Source organism: Pseudonaja textilis, chromosome 16 (genome assembly GCF_049901715.1).
Source record: "Pseudonaja textilis isolate UNSWEBS1 chromosome 16, rPseTex1.2, whole genome shotgun sequence".
Taxonomy (NCBI): domain Eukaryota; kingdom Metazoa; phylum Chordata; class Lepidosauria; order Squamata; family Elapidae; genus Pseudonaja; species Pseudonaja textilis.
Genome location: NC_142005.1, coordinates 357,457 through 379,838, shown reverse-complemented (window position 1 = coordinate 379,838; position 22,382 = coordinate 357,457). Strand labels below are relative to the sequence as shown.

The 22,382-nt window shown below is 45.0% G+C and overlaps 1 protein-coding gene across 1 annotated transcript; it reads left to right on the top strand.

Moving 5' to 3' along the window:
* Positions 1–2,387: 2,387 nt before the first annotated feature.
* On the top strand, positions 2,388–21,069 carry PRRC1 (proline rich coiled-coil 1). The gene is made up of 10 exons (XM_026721817.2): positions 2,388–2,479; positions 8,142–8,201; positions 8,292–8,414; positions 9,141–9,536; positions 10,575–10,729; positions 12,139–12,241; positions 13,433–13,596; positions 15,853–15,956; positions 17,469–17,571; positions 19,517–21,069. Exons 3-10 carry the CDS (start codon positions 8,318–8,320, stop codon positions 19,724–19,726), a joined length of 1,332 nt encoding a protein of 443 aa, XP_026577602.1. The 5' UTR covers positions 2,388–2,479; positions 8,142–8,201; positions 8,292–8,317; the 3' UTR covers positions 19,727–21,069.
* Positions 21,070–22,382: the final 1,313 nt, after the last annotated feature.

Below are 22,382 nucleotides of genomic sequence, written 5' to 3'. Positions count from 1 at the left end.
TACTGTGTTAAGCCTTTTTATTCCAGGCATCTTCAACCTTGACAGACTCATGGACTTCAGCTCCCAGACTTCCTCCTCCTCCAGTCATGTTAGCTCAGGAATTCTGGGAGTTGAAGTCCACAAGTGTTAAAACTTGCCAAGTTTGAAGGCTTTATTATAAAGCCTCAAATGGCACAAACATGACTTACACTTGCAACTCCTTATTCATGAGTCCATTGAATAGTACCTGCCCTTTCAAAATTCTAGTCACTTGAGACCCTTGAACCCGGGAGAGTGCTTATGTCCATATTCGAGTACAGGGTGAAGTTTTCTTTGGGGGTGCAACTAGACTTTCCCCAACATGGAGAGCCCTTTAAGGCTGAAGACTTCAACTCCCAGCATTCCTAAGCCAACATGCTAAGAATGCTGGGAGTCCCCATCCTAACATCTGGAATCTCAAAGGAGAGGCAGCTTTACTCCAGAAACTTGCCACGGCTCAGCTCTGATAACTTTGCAAATTGTTTAATAATTTTTCAGTCTTTGCCCGATCTCTACAACACACCAGGTAGGAAGATCTATCCTGCAAGGCCCAGGTTCCAATTTGTTTCAGCTCTTCAGGTACATTTTTCCAGAGTGCGTTTGACTCCAACGTGCAATTTTGCTTGCTATTGTTTTTTGAACAGCAGCGAGTTACCAACACAATTGCTGGCTGATCCAGATAACAGATAATCAAGAGTTGGAAGGGACCTTGTAGGTCATTTAGTGCAGCAACCCACCCCCCCACAAGCAGGAGACCCTACACCATTTCTGACAAATGGCAGTCTAATCTCTTCTTGAAAGCCTCCAGTGATGAAGCTCCCACAACTTCTGAGGGTAAGCTGTTCCACGGGTTAATCGTTCTCACTGGCAGAAAATTCCTCCTTAGTTCCAGGTTAAATCTCTCCTTGTTCAGTTTCCATCCATTATTCCTTGTCCGGCCTTCAGGTATCTTGGAATATAGCTTGGCTCTCTGTGGCAGCCCCTCAAATATTGGAAGACTGCTCTCCTGTCTCCCCTGGTCCTTCTCTTCCTTAGACTAGCCAGGCCCAGTTCCTGCAACCGTTCTTCATGTTTGTCTCCAGGCTCCTGCTCATCCTGGTTGCTCTTCTCTGCACTTTTTCTAGAGTCTCAACATCTCTTTACCTCACTATTTTCTTAACAGCTGCAACTGCTTCCTCCAAGCTTCCCTATCATTTTTGCAAATGCTGACCTTTTTGCAGAATCCATAGCAGGAACTTTCTCTAAAGTTGAGGAAAGCTATAGAAAAACACACCATCCTGATGAACTTACTATGGGTCTGTAAACCCAAATGTGTTTGAGAATTGTGCTCCACGTATTGTGAGGGGTGTTGCTGATTGTGGAAAGAGACCCTTGGAGAGCTGGTCAACTCCCAACCAGTAAACCAGTTAAGTCATGTCCCATTCCTGCTCAACCCAAGAGCAGGTCCCTGTGTTGTTGTCACCCCAGAAATCCACAAAATCCTTGTCAACACAAGCAGAAGCCCCGGAGAACACGTCCCTCTTCAGAAACCCTGATTTTTTTGAGATGAATTCTTCCTCCTTTAGGGGAAAACAATAAATAAGCCGTATGGGGGAGCTGACATGGGCACTTTTGCAATAATTACAATTACATATAATTGTTTAACTTCGACATTCAGGTAGTCCTCAACTTATGACCACAATGGAGCCCAAAATTTATGCCACTTAGTGAGACAGTTGTTGTTTTGCACAACTTATCGTATTTAAGTGAATCATTGCAGCTGTTATGTTAGCCCACTTGTTAAAGCTTCCCCACTGACTTTGCTTGTCAAATTGCAAAAGGGGATCATATAATCTTCAAACACCGTAACCGTCATAAATATGAAATTCATTTAGTGACCATTTAAAGTCATAACAGCACTGAAAAACAGGACTTATGGCTGTTTTTCACACTTTACAACTGTTGCCACATCCCCTTGGTCACGTGATCAAAATTCAGACACTTGGGCAACTGGTTCATATTTACGACCGTTGCAGTCTTGGGGGGGGGGGCGTCAGGCAATCCCCTTTTATGACCTGACAAGCAAAATCAAAGGGGAAAAGATCCGCTTAACAACCACATTCCTAACTTATCAATGGCAGTAATTCCCTTAACGACTGGGCAAGAAAGGTCGTTCAAACGGGACAAAACTCACTTAAGCATATTATCTTAACAAAATGATATCTTGGGGGGGGCTCCATCGTGGTCGTACATCGAGGACTACACAACCCTACCCGCTGCCCGCTGACGCGCGTCTCTCTAAACGTGGGAAGGCACCAAGGGGAGGCGAGGCGGCGCCACGGCCTCCCTCCCTCCCTCCCTGCTTGTGGCCGCGGTGGCTCCTCCTCCTCGTGTCTGGGCGAGCGAACGTGGCAGCCGGCGGAGGCGGCCCCGGCCGAGCCCGCCCCTCCATTTTGCACCGGGAGCCGAGCGGGAGGCTGAGGTGAGGCCGCACGGAGGGCTTTCCTTTCACGGGGGGTGGGGGGGGAAGGGGAGGGGTCGTCGCTGAGTGGGGAGGACACAGTATGAGTGATTATTGTGGTTGAGGGCTTTTAACTTTGGGGGGAGGGAGGGAGGGAGGCAGGCGCGCGGCCGCTCCCCCTCACACACAGTCCCCTCACGGAGGCTTATCGCCGCACGCCCCCCCTCGTGCCCGCGCCTGGCACAGGAGCGCGCGCCGGGGCCTCAGCGCCGTGGTGGTGGGGGGGGTGGCGGGTGGCTCGGAGTGGGTGGGGGAGGGGGAGGCACGTACACGCCGGGCGGCGTCGGCGGCGCAACGGAGCGAATCGCCAAGACGTGGCAATGCCGGGCGGCGCGTGCGCAAACGGTGGCAAATGCCTCCCAGGCCAGCCAGCCTGCCAGCCAGCGACCCCCCCCAACCTCTCTTCCCGCCCCCCGGTGGCATGTCGGGAGTCGTAGTTCTCTTGGACGGCCTTGTATCTTTCTATGGTAGGGGTCTTCAAACTTGACTGCTTTAAGACTTGCGGACTTTTAACTCCCAGAATTCCAACTCCAGTCATGTTAGCTCAGGAATTCTGGGAGTTGAAATCCATGAGTCTTGCCAAGTTGGAAGGCCCTTGTTCTTTGGCTTCTCTTGTTTTGTTTGTTTTCCTCTCTTTTGCTTTCCTTTCTTTGGGACTGATTCCTCCCAACGTTTGCTTTTTCTTTCTCTTTTTTTTTCACCGGGTTCTCCCCCCTCTTTGGGCCTGATTCACTCATTCACACACAAACACACACAAAATCAGGTTATAATAGAGTTAAAACAGAACACCAGAGCTGGAAGGGACCTTGGAGGTCATCTATTCCAACCCCCTTCTCAAGCAAGAGACCCTATATCATTCGGGACAATTGGCTGTCCAGTCTCCTCTTCGTAACTTCCAGTGATGGAGCACCCACAACTTCTGGTGGCAAACAGTTCCACGGGTTAACTGTTGGGGAAATTTCAGTAAATAATCAGTAAATGTGTTCCATAGTCGTCTCAAGCTCTCGCTAAACGGGAAATAGGTACTGAAATGAATAAAAGCAGCGCGCATATGCAGCTGGTCAGCCTCCACGGCCCCAGCTGGTCTTCACTGGCCCACCTCACAGGGCTGTTGGCGATGCTGACAGGCTAAAGGGGAATGGGTGAAATAATTTCACTATTTGCCAGAAGTTCAGGAATTATTTAACAGATAACATAATCAGAGTTGGAAGGGATCTTGTAGGTCATCTAGTCCAACCCCCCGCCCAAGCGAGAGATCCTACACCATTTCTGACAGAGGGCAGTCCAATCTCTTGAAAGTCTCAAGTGATGGCGCTCCCACAGCTTCCGAGGGCAATTGACTTCAATAGAGTTGGAAGAGACCTTGGAGATCATCTAGTCCAACCCCCCTCCACCCAAGCAGGAGACCCTACACCATTTCAGACACATGGCAGTTCGGTCTCTTCTTGAAGCTCCCACAACTTCCGAAGGCAACTTCTGTTCCATTGGTTGATTGTTCTCACTGTCAGAAAGTTTCTTCTTATTTCCAGGTTAAATCTCTCCTTGTTCAGTTTCCATCCATTATTCCTTGTCTGGCCTTCAGGTGCCTTGGAAAATAGCTTGACTCTCTCCTCCTCTCTGGGGCAGTCTCTCAAACATTGGAAGACCGCTATCATGTCTCCCCTGGTCCTTCTGTTCCCTAGACTAGCCAATCCCAGTTGTATGTTTTAGCCTCCAGTCCCCTAATCATACTGGTTGCTCTTCTCTGAATTTTTTCTAGAGTCTCAACCTCTTTTTTATAATGTGCTGAGCAAAACTGGATGCAGTACTCTAGGTGTGGTCTTACTCAGGCTTTATAGAGTGGTATTAGTACTTCCCTTGATCTTGATTGTATCCCTCTGTTAATACAACTTAGGATTGCATTAGCTTTTTTGGCTGCTGCTGCACACGGCTGGCTCCTATTTAGCTGGTTGTCCACTAAGACTCCAAGATCCCTCTCCCAGTTAGTGTTATTGGGCCTGGTTTCACCCAGTCTATGTGTGTCCATTTGGTTTTTCTTGCCTAAGTGTAGGACTTTACTTTTCTCTACATTGAATTTCATTTTGTTAGATAGGGCCCAGTGTTCTAGTCTATCATGAGCCTATCTTCTTGGGTGTTAGCTCTTCCTGCCAGCTTAGTATCATCTGCAAATTTGGTAAGTTCCCCTTCTATTTCCTCACTTGTCGTTAATGAAGATATTGAAGAGTCCTGGGCCTAAGATGGAACCTTGTGGCACCCCACTGCTTACTTCCCTCCATATAGACTTAGACCCATTAAGGACTACTTGTTGAGTACGGTTTGCCAGCCAGTTGCGAGTCCATCTAGTGGTGGTGCTATCTATTCCACCTTTTTTCTAGCTTACTAAGAAGTAGGTTGTGGTCTACTTTGTCGAATGCTTTGCTGAAATCTAAATATATTACGTCCACAGTATTTTGCTGGTCTATTAATTTAGTCATTGTGTTGAAGAATGAAGTAAGATTTGGGGCATCCAGTGAGGATGGTGGGGGTTGTTTTAGTTGTCCCACCATCAGGTCTAGTGGTTAAAGCATCAGCAAGCTAAAAACTGGGAGACTTGAGTTCTAGTCCTGCTTCAGGCTACAGTTACAAGCCAAAAACATGAGTTTGGTTCAGTCACTCTCTCTGGGCTCACCTCACCAGGGAAAATAGAAGAAGGAAAGATTATTGGGTATATTTGCTGCCTTGAACAATTTATTAAAAATAATAAACATGGGATTAAAATTTAATCAAGAAGTTCCAATCGTAGTACAGCAATAGCAATAGCACTTAGACTTATATACCACTTCACAGTGCTTTACAGCCTTCTCTAAGCATTTTACAGAGACAGCATCTTGCTCTCAACAGTGTGGGTCCTCATTTTACTGACCTCGGAAGGACGGAAGGCTGAGTCGATCTTCAGCCGGTTAGGATCGAACTCCTGGCAGTGGGCAGAGTTAGCCTGCAATGTTGCAGTCTAACCACAAGGAAGGAAGGAACACTTAGATTTATATCCTGCTTCACAGTGTCTCTAAGCGGTGTACAGAGTTAGCCTCTGGACCCCAACAATCTGGGTCCTCATTTTACCGACCTCGGAAGGACAGAAGCCTGAGTCAATCTTCAGCCGGTTAGGATCGAACTCCTGGCAGTGGGCAGAGTTAGCCTGCAATGTTGCAGTCTAACCACAAGGAAGGAAGGAAGGAAGGAACACTTAGATTTATATCCTGCTTCACAGTGTCTCTAAGCGGTGTACAGAGTCAGCCTCTTTCCCCCAACAATCTGGGTCCTCATTTTACCGACCTCGGAAGGACGGAAGGCTGAGTCAACCTTGGGCCGGTCAGGATAGAACGGCTGGCAGTGGGCAGAGTTAGCCTGCAATACAGGCAGTTCTCAACATACAACCACAATTTTGAGCTCAATTTTTTTCTGGTTGAGTGAGCCATTTGATAAATCAGTTTTGCCCCATTTTACGACCATTTTTCTTGCCACAGTTGTTAAGTGAATCGCTGCCATTGTGAAGATTGTGAAGTGAATTTGGCTTCCTCATTGACTTTGCTTGGCAGAAAGTCGCAAAAGAGGATCATGTGACCCATGGGACACGTAAAATGGTCATAAATACGAGTCAGTTGTCATGTATTTGAATGTAAATCACGTCTCAATGGGGATGCTGCAATGGTTGTGAAAAAACGGTCATAAGTCCCTTTTTTCAGTGCTGTTATAACTTTGGTCACTAAACGAACTATTGTAAGTTAAGAACTGCCTGTACTGTCCCAGGGCTCCTTAGGTACAGGTGATTAGCAATCCATTTAGTGACCATTTAAAGCTTCAATGGCACTGAAAAGATTCACTTATGACCGTTTTTCACATTTACAACTGTTGCAGCGTCCCCATGATTAACGTGATTAAAATTTGGGTCCTTGGCAACTGGCATGGACTTTTAATTCTTGCAGCATCCCAAAATTACGTGATCACCATTCGTAGCCTTCTCCAGCAGTTTCCAAGAAGCAAAGTCCACACAAAACCAGATTCAATCTTTCTGACCAAGGCTTCCTGAGACCATAATTAAGCACAAGTAAAACAACTCTTGTTTTATTTCAGTACTGGGAATTATGTTCATTCCCAGCCAGTAATGGGTACCAAACAGTCTCTCGAGATAAGCACCCGCCTTTCTCTCCTTTGAATTGTTGCCAACAACTAAAGCACCAAATTAACTGTAAAAAAACCCACACAGAGCTTCAAGGATTAATCCGAACAGAGCAAACGACTTTGCTTCCTGCAAAGGTTTCTCTACCTTTGCCTGTCCTTTATTCCTTATGGGAGGGCAATCACCTCCCAGCCTTATTTCTGAGTTGCCCCTTTTGTCTCAGCTGCTCTCGCCTTCTAGCAGCTCTGCGCACACATACTGGGTACAGGCTCCCCTTGCTCCTCTGCCTCGCTGCTGCCAGACTCCAGAGGCAGCCCCCCACTCCCAGATGGTCCTGGCCCCATCTCTGCATCAGACACAGGACTCTTGTCCAAGGCCTCCCCAGACTCCCAGACTGGTCCCCATTCTTCCCCGCTGTCGGATTCCACTGCCATCTGCACAGGCTGCCGATGAACCCACAGCATGATCAACAACGTGATTCACTTAACAGTAAGTGGAAATGTTGGTCTCAATTGTGGTTGTAATTCGAGGACTGTAACTGCATTCCACAGGTCCTTCTCAGCTTGGCTGATCTTCACCTCAGTTAGTTTTGGGGGGGTGGTTTTCCTTGGGATCTCAAACTAACTAATTTTATTTTAATTTTCATCTGTCTTGTGCAAACCCAGAACATTATTCCTGAGCTGTTCACGTTGTGTAAATCCAGCCTCTCTCCTGTTGTTCCTTTCTTCTTCTTTGCATTACTGTCCTTCTCTTTGAGTGGTGCGGTGGCCTAGAGGTAGAGCTTCCGCTTCACAATCAGGCGGCTTATTTGATCCCAGGTAGAGGCAGATATTTCTCTCTCTCTGGACACATTAAGAATGTATCTGCTGAACAAAACTCCGCATTGGCAACAGGAAGGGCATCCGGCCAGTAAACACTCAGCTCCTCCATTCAGTTGCCCAGACTCCACCCCGCAAGGGATAAGGGCCATGATGGCAAACCTATAGCATGTGTGCCACAGGTGGCACGCAGAGCCATCTGTGCCGGCACGCAAGCTGCAGGCAAACTTACTTCGCTGTGCATGTGCATGTCTGACAGCTGATTTTCGGCCAATTTGAGGCCTTTTTCGGCCTCCCCAGAGGCTTCAGGAAGGCTTTGCAGGCCGAAAACTAGCCCCGTTTTGTCACTTCCGGTATTTTCGGAAAAACAGGAAGTGACAAAACAGGGCTAGTTTTCGGCCTACAAAGAAAAGAAGCCTTCCTCAAGCCTTTGGGAGGCCGAGAAAGGCCTCAAACCGGCTGAAATCAGGTGTGAAGTGCAGTGCAGGTAAGGGGGCGGCAGGGATGGATGGGGTTGGGATTCGCCCGCATGTGTAGGGGGCGTGGGGTGTGTGTGCATTGCCTTCTGGGTGGCATGCAAGCGCGCCACCACTGGATTATGGGGTCGTTAAAAGAGGATAATTGCTGTCCCACTTTTCCTCTCTTCCAGGACAAATTTTAAAGCACAATGGAAGGTGTCCTGTGAGCAGGAGAACCAGCAGCAGGGCAGGTGAGTGGTCCAGGTAGCCCTTTGTGATCCTTGTTGGATTCCAGGTTTCCTCTTATCCTGACTATGGTTTTCCTTGCCTCCCCACCGCAGGATTGTGTCGCTGAAAGAAAAAAAGAATGATGGAAGAGAGTGGGATAGAGACAACGCCCCCCACGACCCCCCCACCCACTGCCACCTGGGCTGCCTCTCCTCCTGCACCCCCAGTCTCACGAGGTATCCCTTCTCCGACCGTGTCCCGTCTTCTTCATGGTTGCACCCAGAAGCTTCCCGGTTTCCCTGCAAAGCCAAAGCGTGTGGAGTGGGGCGGTGGTTGAACAATTGTGGGCGGTCCCGTTCCCACCCTAGATAGGATCTTTTCTTTCAGCAAGGCCGTTAATTTCACCATCATGGCCAGTCCCATCCGGCTTGCCCTCAGAAGTGGTGGGAGCTTCATCCCTGGAGGCTTTCAAGAAGAGTCTGGACTGCCATCGGTCAGAAATGGTGCGGGGTTTCCTGCTTGGGAGGGGGGGGTCCCTTCCAACTCTGTTAATCTGTAAAGATCAGAAGTTCCAAGAAGAGACTGGGGATCCAGTTGTCCTGAATGGTATAGGATCTCCTGCTTGAGCAGGGGGTTGGGCTAGATGACCTCTAAGATCCCTTCCAAGTCTTGTTATTCTGTTCTGACAAGCAAAGTCAATGGGGAAGCCAGGTTCACTTTAACAATCAGGCTACTAACTTAACAACTGCAGTGATGCACTTAATAACTGTGGCAAGAAAGGTTGTAAAGGGGGGGGCAAAACTCACTTAACGAATGTGTCACTTAGCAACATAAATGGTGGTTGTAACCCAAGGATTAACTTCTATTTCACATTTCTATACTCCTTCAAAGAAGGGTCTCCAGGGACCGATTTTAATACCCTTTCTTCGTTGTTGTTTTTTTCCCTCTTCCCCTGCCGGCAGCCCCTCTCCTCCTTCCAAAGGACCCCACTACTTCCTCTTTTCCTTCTCCCGCCTTCTCCCCCACTGCACCCCCCCTGGTCTCCCCCCTTCCTCCTGCACCCCCCGCTTCTCTTTTGCCTCCTGCAGCCATTTGCACAAGCCCCCCTCCTGGGACCACCAGCCTGCCCTCCGTCGCTGCTCCGATGACCTCCACTTTTGGTAACCCCATGACTCAGTTTCCCGCAGTTGTGCCACCACCGCGAGTTGCTCCCGGGCCCCAGGAGTTTTCCGTGCCTCCCACCGGGCCTCCAATCTCGGGCTTTTCCATGACTTCCAGCTATGACATCACGAAAGGCCACGCGGGACGAGCACCCCAGACCCCTCTGATGCCCTCCTACACAGCCCTTCCCGTCACAGGTATGCCGATTGAGCTTCTGGGTTCTAAACACCTGTCTCAAACCATTGGATGTCATGACCCAAAGGTGCTTTTTTCAGGAGGCCACTGGACTTTCTTGGTTTTTTGTTTGAAGAGGTTTCCCTTCTCATCCGAGAAGCGTCTTCAGCTCTGACTGGATGGTGGGGAATGGAAGGATTTATATTCTTTGCAGACAAAGCTGGTCATTTGCATCCTTTTTAGAGGGTCGCTGAGGCCACTTGGAGGTTTATCTGCATCCTCAGATAAACATCTTTTGAAGACATTTTGCTTCTCATCCAAGAAGCTTCTTCAGCTCTGAATGGATGATGGAGAATAGAAGGATTTATACTCCTTGCAGGCAAAGCTGGTCATTTGCATCCTTTTAGAGACCTGCTGAGGCCACTTGGAGGTTTGTCTTGCATCCTCAAGGTCACCTGAGTGGTGCTCCTGGTTTCTGTAGTCTGCATTTTTTTCCTCTGGAAATCCATTCCTACTCCCACACCATTCAAAGGGTGTCCATCCCAAATTGTATAGTTAAAAATCTATAGAGATTCTCCATCACTCAGGTGATGGTTGTCCCCAAGGGGCTTTTTCAGGAGGCAACTGGACTTTCTTTGTTCTTTGAAGATGTTTCTCTTCTCATCCCAGAAGCTTCTTCAGCTCTGATTGGATGGAGGGGAAGGGAAGGATTTACCCTCCTTGCAGACTGCTGGTCATTTGCATCCTTTTTAGATGGTCGTTGAGGTCACTTGGAGGTTTTGTCTGTGTTTTCAGAGTCACCTGAGTGGTGCAAATGGATGTGGAGCCTTCTTGGAACTGTTGGAAGGATTTTATCTGTTATTTATTATTTTATTCTAGGACAGGGGTGTCAAACCTGTCCCAAAGAGAGGAGAAGCAAAACGTCTTCTAAGAAAAACCCCCCACAAAGTCCAGTGGCCTCCTGAAAAAGCACCTTTGGGACAACCTGGATGACGGAGAATCTCTGCAGACGATGGATGTCATGGCTGCAGCCCTTATATGCACGTATTCTGATTTTTCAGGTGCCTTGGCAAGCCCTCTGTCGCAGCCGGTCCCTCTGCCTGCCTCCCCCTCAGCAAGTGGCTCTTCCATCACTTTCCCAGAGGATCATGGAGACCCCCAAAGCATTGGGGTGTACAATGAGGCATCTGCGGGAGGACTCTGGGGCTTCATAAAAGTAAGCTGTACTTTTCTAGCGACCACGTAATGTAGCAGTCCCCGGCCATTGCGGCTTGGCAGCCCGGCTGGAGGGGAGGGGAATCGGGCTGCATGAGGACATTTACCTTTGTAGCATCCTCCCATGGTCACATGATCAAAACTCAAACACCTGGCCACTGTTTTTATTACAGGACAATAATAAAAACAAAGACAAATAGGCTGAAAAACAGCTTCTATCCCAGGGCAGTCATTCTATTGAATTCTACTGTCTAGTGCAATATGAATGCAATATCTGTTCTGACCAAGGCTTCCTGTGACCATAATTAAGCACACCCTTAGTTAAAACAACTCTTTTATTTCAGTGCTAGGAATTATGTTCATTCCCATCCAGTAATGAGTCCCAAACAGTTCCTTGAGATAAGCACCCACCTTTCTCTCCTTTGAGTTGCAGCCAACAACTAAAGTGCCAAATGAACTGTAAAAAACCAAAGTCCACACAGAGCTTCAAGGTTGAATCCGAACAGAGTGAACGACTTTGCTTCCTGCAAAGGTTTCTCTACCTTTGCCTGTTCTTTATACCATATGGGAGGGGCAATCACCTCCCAGCCTTACTTCCAAGTCGCCCCTTTTTTCTCACCTGATCTTGCCTTCTGGCAGCTCTGCACACAGATGCACTGGGAACAGGCTCCCCCGGTTCCTCTACTTCGCTGCTGCCAGACTCTGGAGGCAGCACCCCACTCCCAGATGCTCCTGGCTCCATCCCTACATCGGGTGGAGGACCCTCGTTCGAGTCCTCCTCAGACTCCCAGACTGGTCCCCGTTCTTCCCCACAACAATATCAGCGGTTTTCAATTCAATGTATAGAATGCGAAGGTGTTGTGTTTGTGTTTATTTTCATAGTCATAATGTACACTGAAGATGGTATTTAACTTCGTTGTACGAGGCGCAACGACAATAAAATAAAATAAACTAGTTCATTTTTTACGACGGTCATGTGATCCCCTTTTGCGACCTTCTGCCAAGCAAAGTCAGTGGGGAAGCCAGATTCACTTAACAACGGGGTTACTAACTTATCCACTGCAGGGACTGGCTTAACAACAGAGGCAAGAAAGGTCGCAAAATAGGGCAAAACTCATTGTTTCACTTAACAACAGAAATGTTGGCCTCCATTGTGATCAAGTCGAGGACTACCTGTACTGGGGGTTGGAATTTTCAGGATTGCACAGTGCTTAAGTTGGCAGGATTGGGAAACACTGGCCTAACCGATCTGTCCTGATGCTACTGATTTCAGGAGATGCTGAATATCCGATTTCTTCCCCAAAGTAACCATCTAGAAAGCTAGCAAAGGAGAAATGCAGCCACTGTTGGGGCCTTTTGTTAGCCTGACAGGCAAGCTAAGTTTGATGACTTCCACCTTTGTTCCCCCAGGGCGTGGCTGGCAATCCTATGGTGAAGTCAGTGCTGGATAAAACCAAACACTCGGTGGAGACAATGATTACAACGCTGGATCCTGGCATGGCCCCCTATATCAGTAAGGGAAGCTGCAACTTATTGTGTTATTCTGAACCAGGACTTTGCCTGCTCTTAACTGTCAGTGCTGCCCCAATCAAGTCACTTAGGAAAGAAAGACCTTCGACTACATTTAGGTCAGTGGCTTCCAATGTTTTGGGCAACAGGGACCGGTTCCATGGAGAGGGGTTTTTGCGTGGATCGGAGGGGCGTGGTTTCACATGCTGCCTGCATCCCATGGATGGGGCTTCGCTTGTTGTATGGACCAGTTTCTGGTATATCGCAGACCGGTGCTGGTCCATGGACCGGGGTTGGGACCCCAGATTTAGGTGAAGTGATAGGTTCTTCTACTAAAGGTTGCTGGTTGCAGCCAACAACTTAAGACTTCTGGACTTTAACTCCCAGAATTCCCCAGCCAGCAAGCCTGGCTGTCAACTAAAAAAAATATTTTTTTGGTCTTTTTAGTTGCCAGCAGAAAGGCAGTGGGGAAAGTAGTGCATTCCTTAAATGCTTCAGATAATTGCTAGGCAGCCGAAGCTGTTGGCATGCAAGATTATTACTGGAGAGCACAATTGAGGACTCTTGCCAATGGATGTGTCCCGTTGGAAAATATACATCCAGTGGGTAGGGAGAAGACCGGGGTCAAGGGGGAAATGAATGATGTGTCTTAGAGTCGGCTGCACCCCGGTAACGCTGACATGGTCACTCCTAATAAATCATTTCTTTTTACTCTGAGAGATGTGGCTAGAGACTTCTGATTCGAATGGGGGTGGATTGTTAGAGCCCTGACACAGGCAACTTTGAGACTTCTGGATTCAACTCCCAGAATTCCCCAGACAGAAAACTTGGTTACTTTAAGACTTGTGGATTTCAACTCCCAGAATTCTCCAGCCAGCATGGCTGGGTGAGAAATTCTGGGAGTTGAAGTCCATAAATCTTAAAGTAGCCAAGGTTGGAGACCCTTGGTTTAAGGTCTTCTCCAGCAGCACAATTCAGAAGCATCAATTTTTGGCACTCAGCCTTCTTTCTGGTCCAACACCCAAAGCCATCCATTATTCCTGGGAAAACCATAGCTTTGACTCTACGGACCTTTGTTGGCAAGAGTTTCAAGTGTGTTTTGTGATAAAAGCTTTCGTCTTAAGTTACGGTGTGGCCAGCTTGTTTTGGCTTCATCTTCGGCACAAAGGTAATTTTGGGTGTTTCTGCTTTCTAGAATCAGGAGGAGAGTTGGACATCGTGGTCACCTCACTGAAAGAGATCAAGGTCGCTGCAGTGAGACAAGCTTTCCAGGATGTTTTTGGTATGGCTACCGTAACGGGGGAGGACGGCCACTCCAACATAGCCCCCCAGCCTGTTGGCTACGCAGCTGGATTGAAAGTGAGTGATTTGGGAAAGTGTTGAATTTCCAAAGATTTGCAGAATAGAGCAGAGTAGAATAGAAATAAGAATAGAATAGAAATAAGAATAGAAATTAAAATAGAATAGAATAGAATAGAACAGAACAGAATAGAATATTCTTTATTGGCCAAATGTGATTGGACTTCAAGGCATAAGCTTTCAGTGTATATAAAGGATATAAATGAAAATCATAGTCATCATAAAATATGTTCATCATAACTCATAAGCATCATAATTCATAAGCATGTTGGCACTTAAAGAACAAGGTATACACAACATGCTGAATTCTCAACCCGGTTTAGGAAAAGGCAGATGTCATTTTTTTACTGAATATCCAGAGAGCCAACGAATAAACCAGATAAGGTCTTAGTGGGAAGGAGTGGTTCACATATTAAGCCAAGACAAAGCTACTTTGATTCCCACGGATGCTGAATCAAATTTTGAGCCTAGCTGAACGTATTGTGGAAACCCAGCCAGAGAATCATTTGAGTTCTGTTGGGAAAAAATATCAAATAACCCATAGGGTTGATTTGCACGTGGTATTAAGCCATGAGGTTTTACTGTGGCTTACTGAATTGGTCACAAATAGCTTATTCGCTGCCCTTAGCCATAAATCTTGGTTTATAAATCACAGCCACTAGGTTTATCTAGTGGAAATATAATTATCACTAATAATAAAAAGGTTTACTGTATAACATCATAGAATTATAATCGGTGCACATATATCACACCCTTAACTTTTAGATTCTGAGGTTCTTGAAAAGAATTTGATGCCAATGAAGGCCAACACTAGTTAATGAACCAGTTCACATTGTTGTGAACAGATGATAATATTGCTTCTTCCAGGTCCCTGGGAAGGACTCGATAGGTGGATGAAAATGCCAATTTCAATCCTGAACATCTGATTTTCATTGACACTCTGCAAGATTTTGCTACCAACTGAATTATGGAAGGTTCAGCATTTGAAAAACAACAAAATCAGATAAAAATTGTCTGTTTGTCCTAGGCTTTGGATAAAGGAGAAGTAAAATAGACAGTTTAGATATACAATTCCATTCTGGCTATCCCAAATGTGCTTTTTTCAAGAGGCAACTGGGCTTTATTGTTTTTCTTTGAAGAAAAAAACATGAAAGGATTTATACTCCTTGCGGGCAGCTGGTCATTTGCATTCTTTTAGTGAGTCACTGAGGCCACTTGGAGGTTCATCTGTGTCCTCAGAGTCACCTGAGTAGTGCAAATGGGCGTGGAAGGACCCATTTATTTGAGGACACAGATTTATTTGAGGATACAACTAAACCTCCAAGTGGCCTCAACAACTCTAAAAGGATGCAAATGACCAGCTGTCTGCAAGGATTATAAATCCTTCCATTCTTCACCATCCAGTCAGAGCTGAAGAAGCTTCTTGGATGAGGAGCAAAATGTCTTCAAAAGAAAAAGTTGCCTCTTCAAAAAGCACCTTTTGGACAACCATGACCTGGATGACTAAGAATCTCTACATCCATTCTGGCTGATCTTTGAGTGCCCCACCAGTCTTCCCTAAAGCTTAAATTGTACAAAATACTCAAATGGAAATAAACCCAGTGGTCAGCAGGGCGGTTTTGCTCTTGGGGGTGGCATGCAGGGCTGTGATTCGATTTGGTGTCTTTTATTTGTTTTCCTAGTATGTTTTATTTTATTTATTTTATTAGTATTATTTTATTTGATTCAATTTGGTATCTTTTGTTTTCCTGGAATGTTTTGATTGCGTATTAGTAAGCTATGTATGATTTGATTGCTTATAGTAACCTATTACTATTACTAATACTGTTGTATCTTACGATTCTTCGTGAATATATTTTATTTTTTCTTTATGTACACTGAGAGCGTATGCACCAAAAACAAATTCCTTGTGTGTCCAATCACACTTGGCCAATAAAAGAGTTATATTTTATTCTATTCTATTCCTTCCAATATTTATTCTATTCTATTCTATTCTGTTCTGTTCTGTTCTATCCTATTCTATCCTATTCTACTCTACTCTACTCTACCCTACCCTACCCTACCCTATCCTATCCTATCCTACCCTACCCTACCCTACCCTATCCTATCCTATCCTATCCTATTCTATTCCTTCCAATATTTATTCTATTCTATTCCAATTCTGGGCCTTGTTTTGGTTTAGTGGATGTGGTTGGTCCAAAATAAGTGGCCAGCCCTGTGTTGTTTCATGCTTTTGGTACTTTCCTTGATTTTTAGGGGGGTCAAGAGAGGCTGGACAGCCTACGCAGGACTGGGGTCATCCACCAGAAGCAACCAGCCGTGTCCGTGGAGAGTTTCATCGCAGAATTGCTCCCCGACAAGTAAGACAAAGTACTTCAAACGCAGATGGGAATTCGCAGTTAGATAAAGAATTGCCATCCCCCCCTCTTCTCCTGCCCCCCCTCCCTCCTCTTATAAAGGTAGTCCTGACTTACGACCGCAATAGAGAGCCCAAAGTGCCTGTTGCTAAATGAGACATTGGTTGAGTTTTGCCTCAGTTTATGACCTTTCTTACCACAGTTGTTAAACAGCTCACTTAGCAACTCCGTTAACTTAGTCACACTGTCGTTAAATGAATCTGGCTTTCCCATTGACTTTGCTCATCAGAAGGTCACAAAAGGGGATCAACATGGCCTGGGACATTGCCACCATCATAAATAGGAACTAGTTGCCCTGAGTTTTGATCACGTGACCATGGGGGTGCTGCAATGCTTGTGAGTGTGAAAAATGCTCATAAATCACTTTTTTCAGTAGCCCATCTTCCCTCCAGGGAAGAAAAAAGCAACCTTCCTGTTTCCCTTTCCCCTTCTTCTTGTTTATTTATTTATTTTCTCTCTCTCTCTTTATCTATCTATCTATCTATCTATCTATCTATCTATCTAACTATCTCTAAGTGCTATTGCTATTGCTATCCATCCACTCATCTAATCAGCTATCTCTATCTATCTATCTATCTATCTATCTATCTATCTATCTATCTATCTAGTTTTACAATCAAGGTAAAAACTTAACAGAAACAAAAGGTGAGAAAAGAAAAAGGAAGAAAAAAAACTCAAAGCACGGAAAGAAGACAAGCTTTCAATTTCTTTGGGGCAAACAATTATAATTGTACAATTATAAAATTCTCTCAATAGCAAAAGAAAGCTCACTCTTTTCTATTATGAAGTCTTTTTTTCTAATTAACAAAACAAAACCTCGATTAATCATAAGCATTTTCCCCCATTCTATGCAAAAAATCTATAAGGGCTTTCCAATCAGCCATAAATATAGCTTTTGTTCCCTTCTGAGGAATGCTAAGGCAGTTTTGCCCCATTTTACGATGTTCCTTGTGCCAGTTACTAAGTGAATCACTGCCATTAAGTTAGTAACACGGTCATTAAGCCTCCCTCGTTGACTTTGCTTGTCAGAAGGTCGCAAAAGGGGATCGCATAACTCCGGGACACTGCAGCCGTCATAAATAGAAACCAGATGCCAAGCGTCCAAATTTTGACCATATGACCACAGGGATGCTGCAACGGTCATAAGTGTGAAAAATGGTCGTTTTTTCCGCAATGTCGTTGTAATTTCATCATCACTAAATGGATTGTTGTAAATCAAGGACTACCTGTATGAACAGGCAGAGACCCGAACTGGGGGAAATTGGGAAGATCTGGTCTAATTAGCCTCCGGGTGGACATCAGTATGATGGAATGTCTGAAACCATGTAGGGTTTCCTGCTTGAGCAGCGGGTTGGACTAGAAGACCTCCAAGGTCCCTTCCAACTCTATTCTGATTGATTGATGGAATAAAAGCTAAAATGTACCCCCCCCCCCCAAAAAAAAAAATCTTTACAGGTGGTTTGATATTAGCTGCCTTATCCTGGAGGATCCAGTCCACGGGATTCACCTGGAAAGCTTTACTCAAGCCACACCGATACCTCTGGAATACATACAACAGGTGAGTCTTTATGGCCCCCTAAGGTGAGATCATCCATCCCCCAGGCAGGGATGACAAATTTCAAAACTGTGTGTGTGTGTGTGTGTGTGTGTGTATCTATATCTATATAAATTGTGTGTATATGTGTGTGTGTATGTATATATATGTATATATATTGTTCGGAAAATACCCGAACAAAGCTGAATACCATACATATAAATACCCGCGAAAACTTAAGAAAACATATGTATGTGTGTATATACTGTATGTATGTGTGCATATGTATGTATATATGTATGTGTGTATATATGTGTGTGTCTGTGTGTGTGTATTTTTTTGAAGCAGGAAATTTAGAAAAGCGACTGTTTTTCTAAAGAGGCTTAATTCGGTCTTTTTCAGAATGGGGGTGGGGGAATGCATCCGTGGGAATAAAATCAAGGAGAGAAAAAAAAACCCAGACTCCTATAATATGTGACTTTGCTCTTCTGGTTTGTGTTCTTTTTAGTGAATAAAATGTTAAAGCAGGCAGGTCTGCCCACATTATCAAATCTGGTTTAGTCTCTCACCATCACCTATGATTTAATATTATGAGAGACCCAGCCAGTTGTGGCTTGTTCAATTGTGGCTTGAAACAGTTATTGTTTCCTAGTATGGTTTGATGGCTTATTGTACTCTATGACTATCATTAAGTGTTGTACCTGATGATTCTTAACTCTTGACGAATGTATCTTTTCTTCTATGTACACTGAGTGCATTTGCACCGAGACAAATTCCTTGTGTGTCCAATCACACTTGGCCAATAAAGAATTCGATTCGATTCGATTCTCTATTCTATTCTATTCTATTCTATTCTATTCTATTCTATTCTATTCTATTCTATTCTATTCTATTCTATTCTATTCTATTCTGTATTCAACAAAGAACAGCCATGTTTCATGCCCTCCTCTCAGACAACCCTTGCATAAGAATAACAGGGTTAGAGGGGACCTCTAGAGGTCTTCTAGCCCAACTGCCTCTCAAGGAAGAAACCCTATACCAGCGGTCGCCAACTGGTGGACTGTGAGAAAATGTTGGTGGGCCGCAGAGAAATCTCACCCCCAGAGCACCCACCCAAAGCAATTAATCCAGGCTGCACAGAAACACAAGGCTGTGCAGCCCACATGGCCCGCGGGGACCCTTCCCGCCCACTCACTTCTTACCCAGCAAACCTGCCTGCTAAATTGCTATTTTTCCTTTTTCCGACCATCATCTGTTCTGCTCTGCCGGGAGATTTAGATTAGCTAGGAAGCAGGAAATGGTTGGATTTCTTGCTTTCTAGCTAGTCTTTAGATCTTCGGCTCTGCTTTTAAACACAGCCGAACCTCCCTTAAGACTGAAGGTTCTATTATTCCGTGCAGACTCATGGCAAGCAAATTTGAGAGACCGAGCTAGCCGATGGCAGATAGACAGATCACTGAATGATTCTGTGAGCAACTCAATCTGCCTGCTTTGCCTGATTTGGGGTAAAAGTTGCTTTTTTAAAAATAAAAAATGCAATATTTATATATTTATAATATTTACATACAAGCCATGCCCAGCCAGTCACATGACCACCCAACCACACCCACAGAACCAGTTAGTGGTCCCTGGGATTTAAAATTATGAGTTTGGTAGTCCCTGGGGTCCAAAAGGTTGGCGACCCCTGCCCTAGCCCATTCCAGACTACCGGCTATCTTTTTAAAATCCATTGTGCACTGATGGAGCAGCCACAGCTTCTGATGGCCAGCTGTTCCACTGGTTATTTGTCCTCACTGTTAGGAAGTTTCTCCTTCATTCTAGGTTGCTTCTTTCCTTGGTTAGTTTCCATCCATTGCTTCATTCCCGGGCTCACGCAAATACCGCCGCAGAGTAAAAGGCACACAGAAACCAAGCCTGTGGCCCTCACCTTCTCTGCTTCTCTGCTCACCCGTCTCCCTTCGTTTTGCAGGCGCAGAGTTTGACTCCTGCGGACTACAACCTCCGGTGGTCGGGTTTGTTGGTGACGGTGGGCGAGGTGGTTGCCAGGAATGTGCCGCATGTCAGCTGCCCTGACTGGCACGCAGCGTTCACGGGCATGTCCCACCAACAGATGATCTACAGCGCAGCCAAAGCGATCGCAGGGATGTATAAGCAGCGTTTACCCCAAAGGACCATTTGAAAGGAAAATCGAAAATCTCTTCCCGAGCCCGAGAAGAATCCATGGAAGCAACGAGCATTTTTACTGCAGGGTTGGGGAGGGAGGGGAAAACACTGTTTACTCACAGCTTCTCATCCTGGTGCTGTCCCCTAGTACGTTGGGCTGGAACCTCCTGGGTTGCAAATCAGCGTTTTTGGAAAGGCACCAGGTTGCATTAATTAAAATACCTTCAGAGCGGCGCACATTTCAAGTTAAAACAGTAAAGCTGCTGATTAATATTAGTCTGTCATTAGAGCTAGAGAAGTTCCCTTTGGAATAATTGAAAATCCAAAGTCAGAAAAACCCATTTCTTGGTGTTTTGAATGTTTGTAAGAATGGATGATGGGGATGAATACTTAAAGGCCTGGTGAAATCACCCCTTTTTAAGTTTTTTATCTGTCTTGTCTTCATCCTAGGGAGTTGAGAGAGGCAGAGGCAACCAAAATGGGATTTTAAAACAGAGGGAAAAAAATATCCCAGATTTGTCTATTATCTTGCAAAAGTTTAACCCAGATCCAGTGACAACTCATTCTTGGGCTCTTTTGCAGAAATCTTCCAAAATAGGGCATTATGGAACAGTTGTAATTCAGGGTTCTTTTCCATATATTTTTTTTCAAGGTGAGTTTTGTACGAGACCCTAGTTTAAATCGTTCATTTTACGTGAAAGGCTTTCTCTGCCTTTGAAACTGATCAGCTCAGACATACAGTTCAAGTTATGGAATTTAATTATGGAAATTAAAACGCTGGTTTGAAACAATTGAACTGTTCAGTCGAGTTTAATCCAGAGATTTTATTGGTTTTTTAAAAAACATTTTTCAGCATTTTCTTCCAACAAATTTATTCAGGGGAATTGCCTTCCCATCACATTTCAGAATCAAAATTTGCGTAGCCATCTTAGCACAGGTTTAATAGAAGTCATTACGTGATATTGTCCGTTGAGTCTCAAGCCATATTGCATGTAGCAAGGATGGTGCCGGGCCGCCATTAACACAAGCAAATAAATTGCATTTTGTTTAGCAGTTAAATGTAACCGCTACTTTCACAAATGCAAATTCTTATCCCTCTTCTGCCTCTTATTCTCTTATCTCCTATTCTGTACTTGGATGCTGTCAATTCATATTTATAAACTTCTAAGGAAGAGAATATTTTGATAACATTTAGTATAAGCTTCTCAATTTATATTGCTTAACATTTCTCTTTTTCTAGAAGCTTTCAAAATACAATTTTATATAGAATACCTGGTTAGCCAGTTTCTTAATATTTTCCCAAGAATGTTAATTTGTTTTGATGTAAATCAGAATTAAATCAATACTGCTCCAGTAAAACTGTTGTTTTTCTCTTTAAAGCATTTAAGCATCTTCAGCAGATCCTAAAACCTGGCAATCATATCCACCTACCATAGAATTTGTAGAACGTTCTTTTTCAACTGATCGATCAGGATAAAAGCTAGAAGGGACCTTAGGGGTCTTCTAGTCCAACCCCCTGCCTATACAATTTCAGACCAGTGGCTGCCTAGTCTCTTCTTAAAAAACCTCCAGTGATGAAGCACCCACAACTTCTGGTGGCAAGTTGTTTTACTGGTTAATTGTCCCGTCAGGAAATTTTGTAATTTCTTCTTAAATTAGGTTATTTCTCTTGCTTAGTTTTCATCCATTGTTTGTCTTGCCTTTTGGTGCTTTGGAGATTTGACCCCCTCCAGCCCCCCCCCCCCCTTTGTGGCAGCCCCTCAAATACTGGAAGACCGCTATCATGTCACCCCTAGTCCAATCTTGCAACCTTTATTCACCCTTTTTCCAAAGTCTCAACATCTGTTTTTTTTGTAATGTGAGGACCAAAACTGAATGCAGCCTTCCAGGAGTGGCCTTACCAGGGCTTTATAAAGCGGTGCTAATACTTCATGTGATCTTGATTCTAGGCCTGTTTATGCAACCAAGGATTGTTATTAGCTTTTTTGGCTGTTGCCGCACACTGTTGGCTCATGTTTAAGTGATCGTCCACAAATTTTTTTGAAACTTGATTTTTCTTGCCACTTTTGTTAAGTTGAATCACTGCAGTTGTTAAACCTTGTGACACGGTTAAGTGACTCTGACTTCCCCATTGACTTTGCTTGTGTCACATGACCCTGAGGACACAAGATAAACCTCCAAGTGGCCTCAAGGACTCTTTAAAAGGATGCAAATGACCTACTCTCCAAAGCACCAGAAGGTAAGACGAGAAACAAGGGATGGAAACTCACCAAGGAGACAAGCAACCTGAAGCGAAGGAGAAACTTCCTAACAATGAGGACAATTAACTAGTGGAACTGCTTGCCACCAGAAGTTGTGGGTGCTACTCCATCACTTTTAAGAAGAGGCTGGACAGCCATTTGAATAACATGGTATAGGGTCTCCTGCTTGAGCAGGGGGTTCGACTAGAAGACCTCCAAGGTCCCTTCCAACTCTATTCTGATTGATTGACCGGGGACACTGCAACCATCATTAACAGGAGCCACTTGTCAGGCATCCACATGTAGAGCCCATGAGCTTGGGGATCATAAGGGTGGATAATGGGTCCAAAGTCACTTCTTTCAATACCATTGTAACTTCAGTCACTAAACGAACTGTTGTAAGTCAAGGACTATCTGTTTGGCTTCATTAAT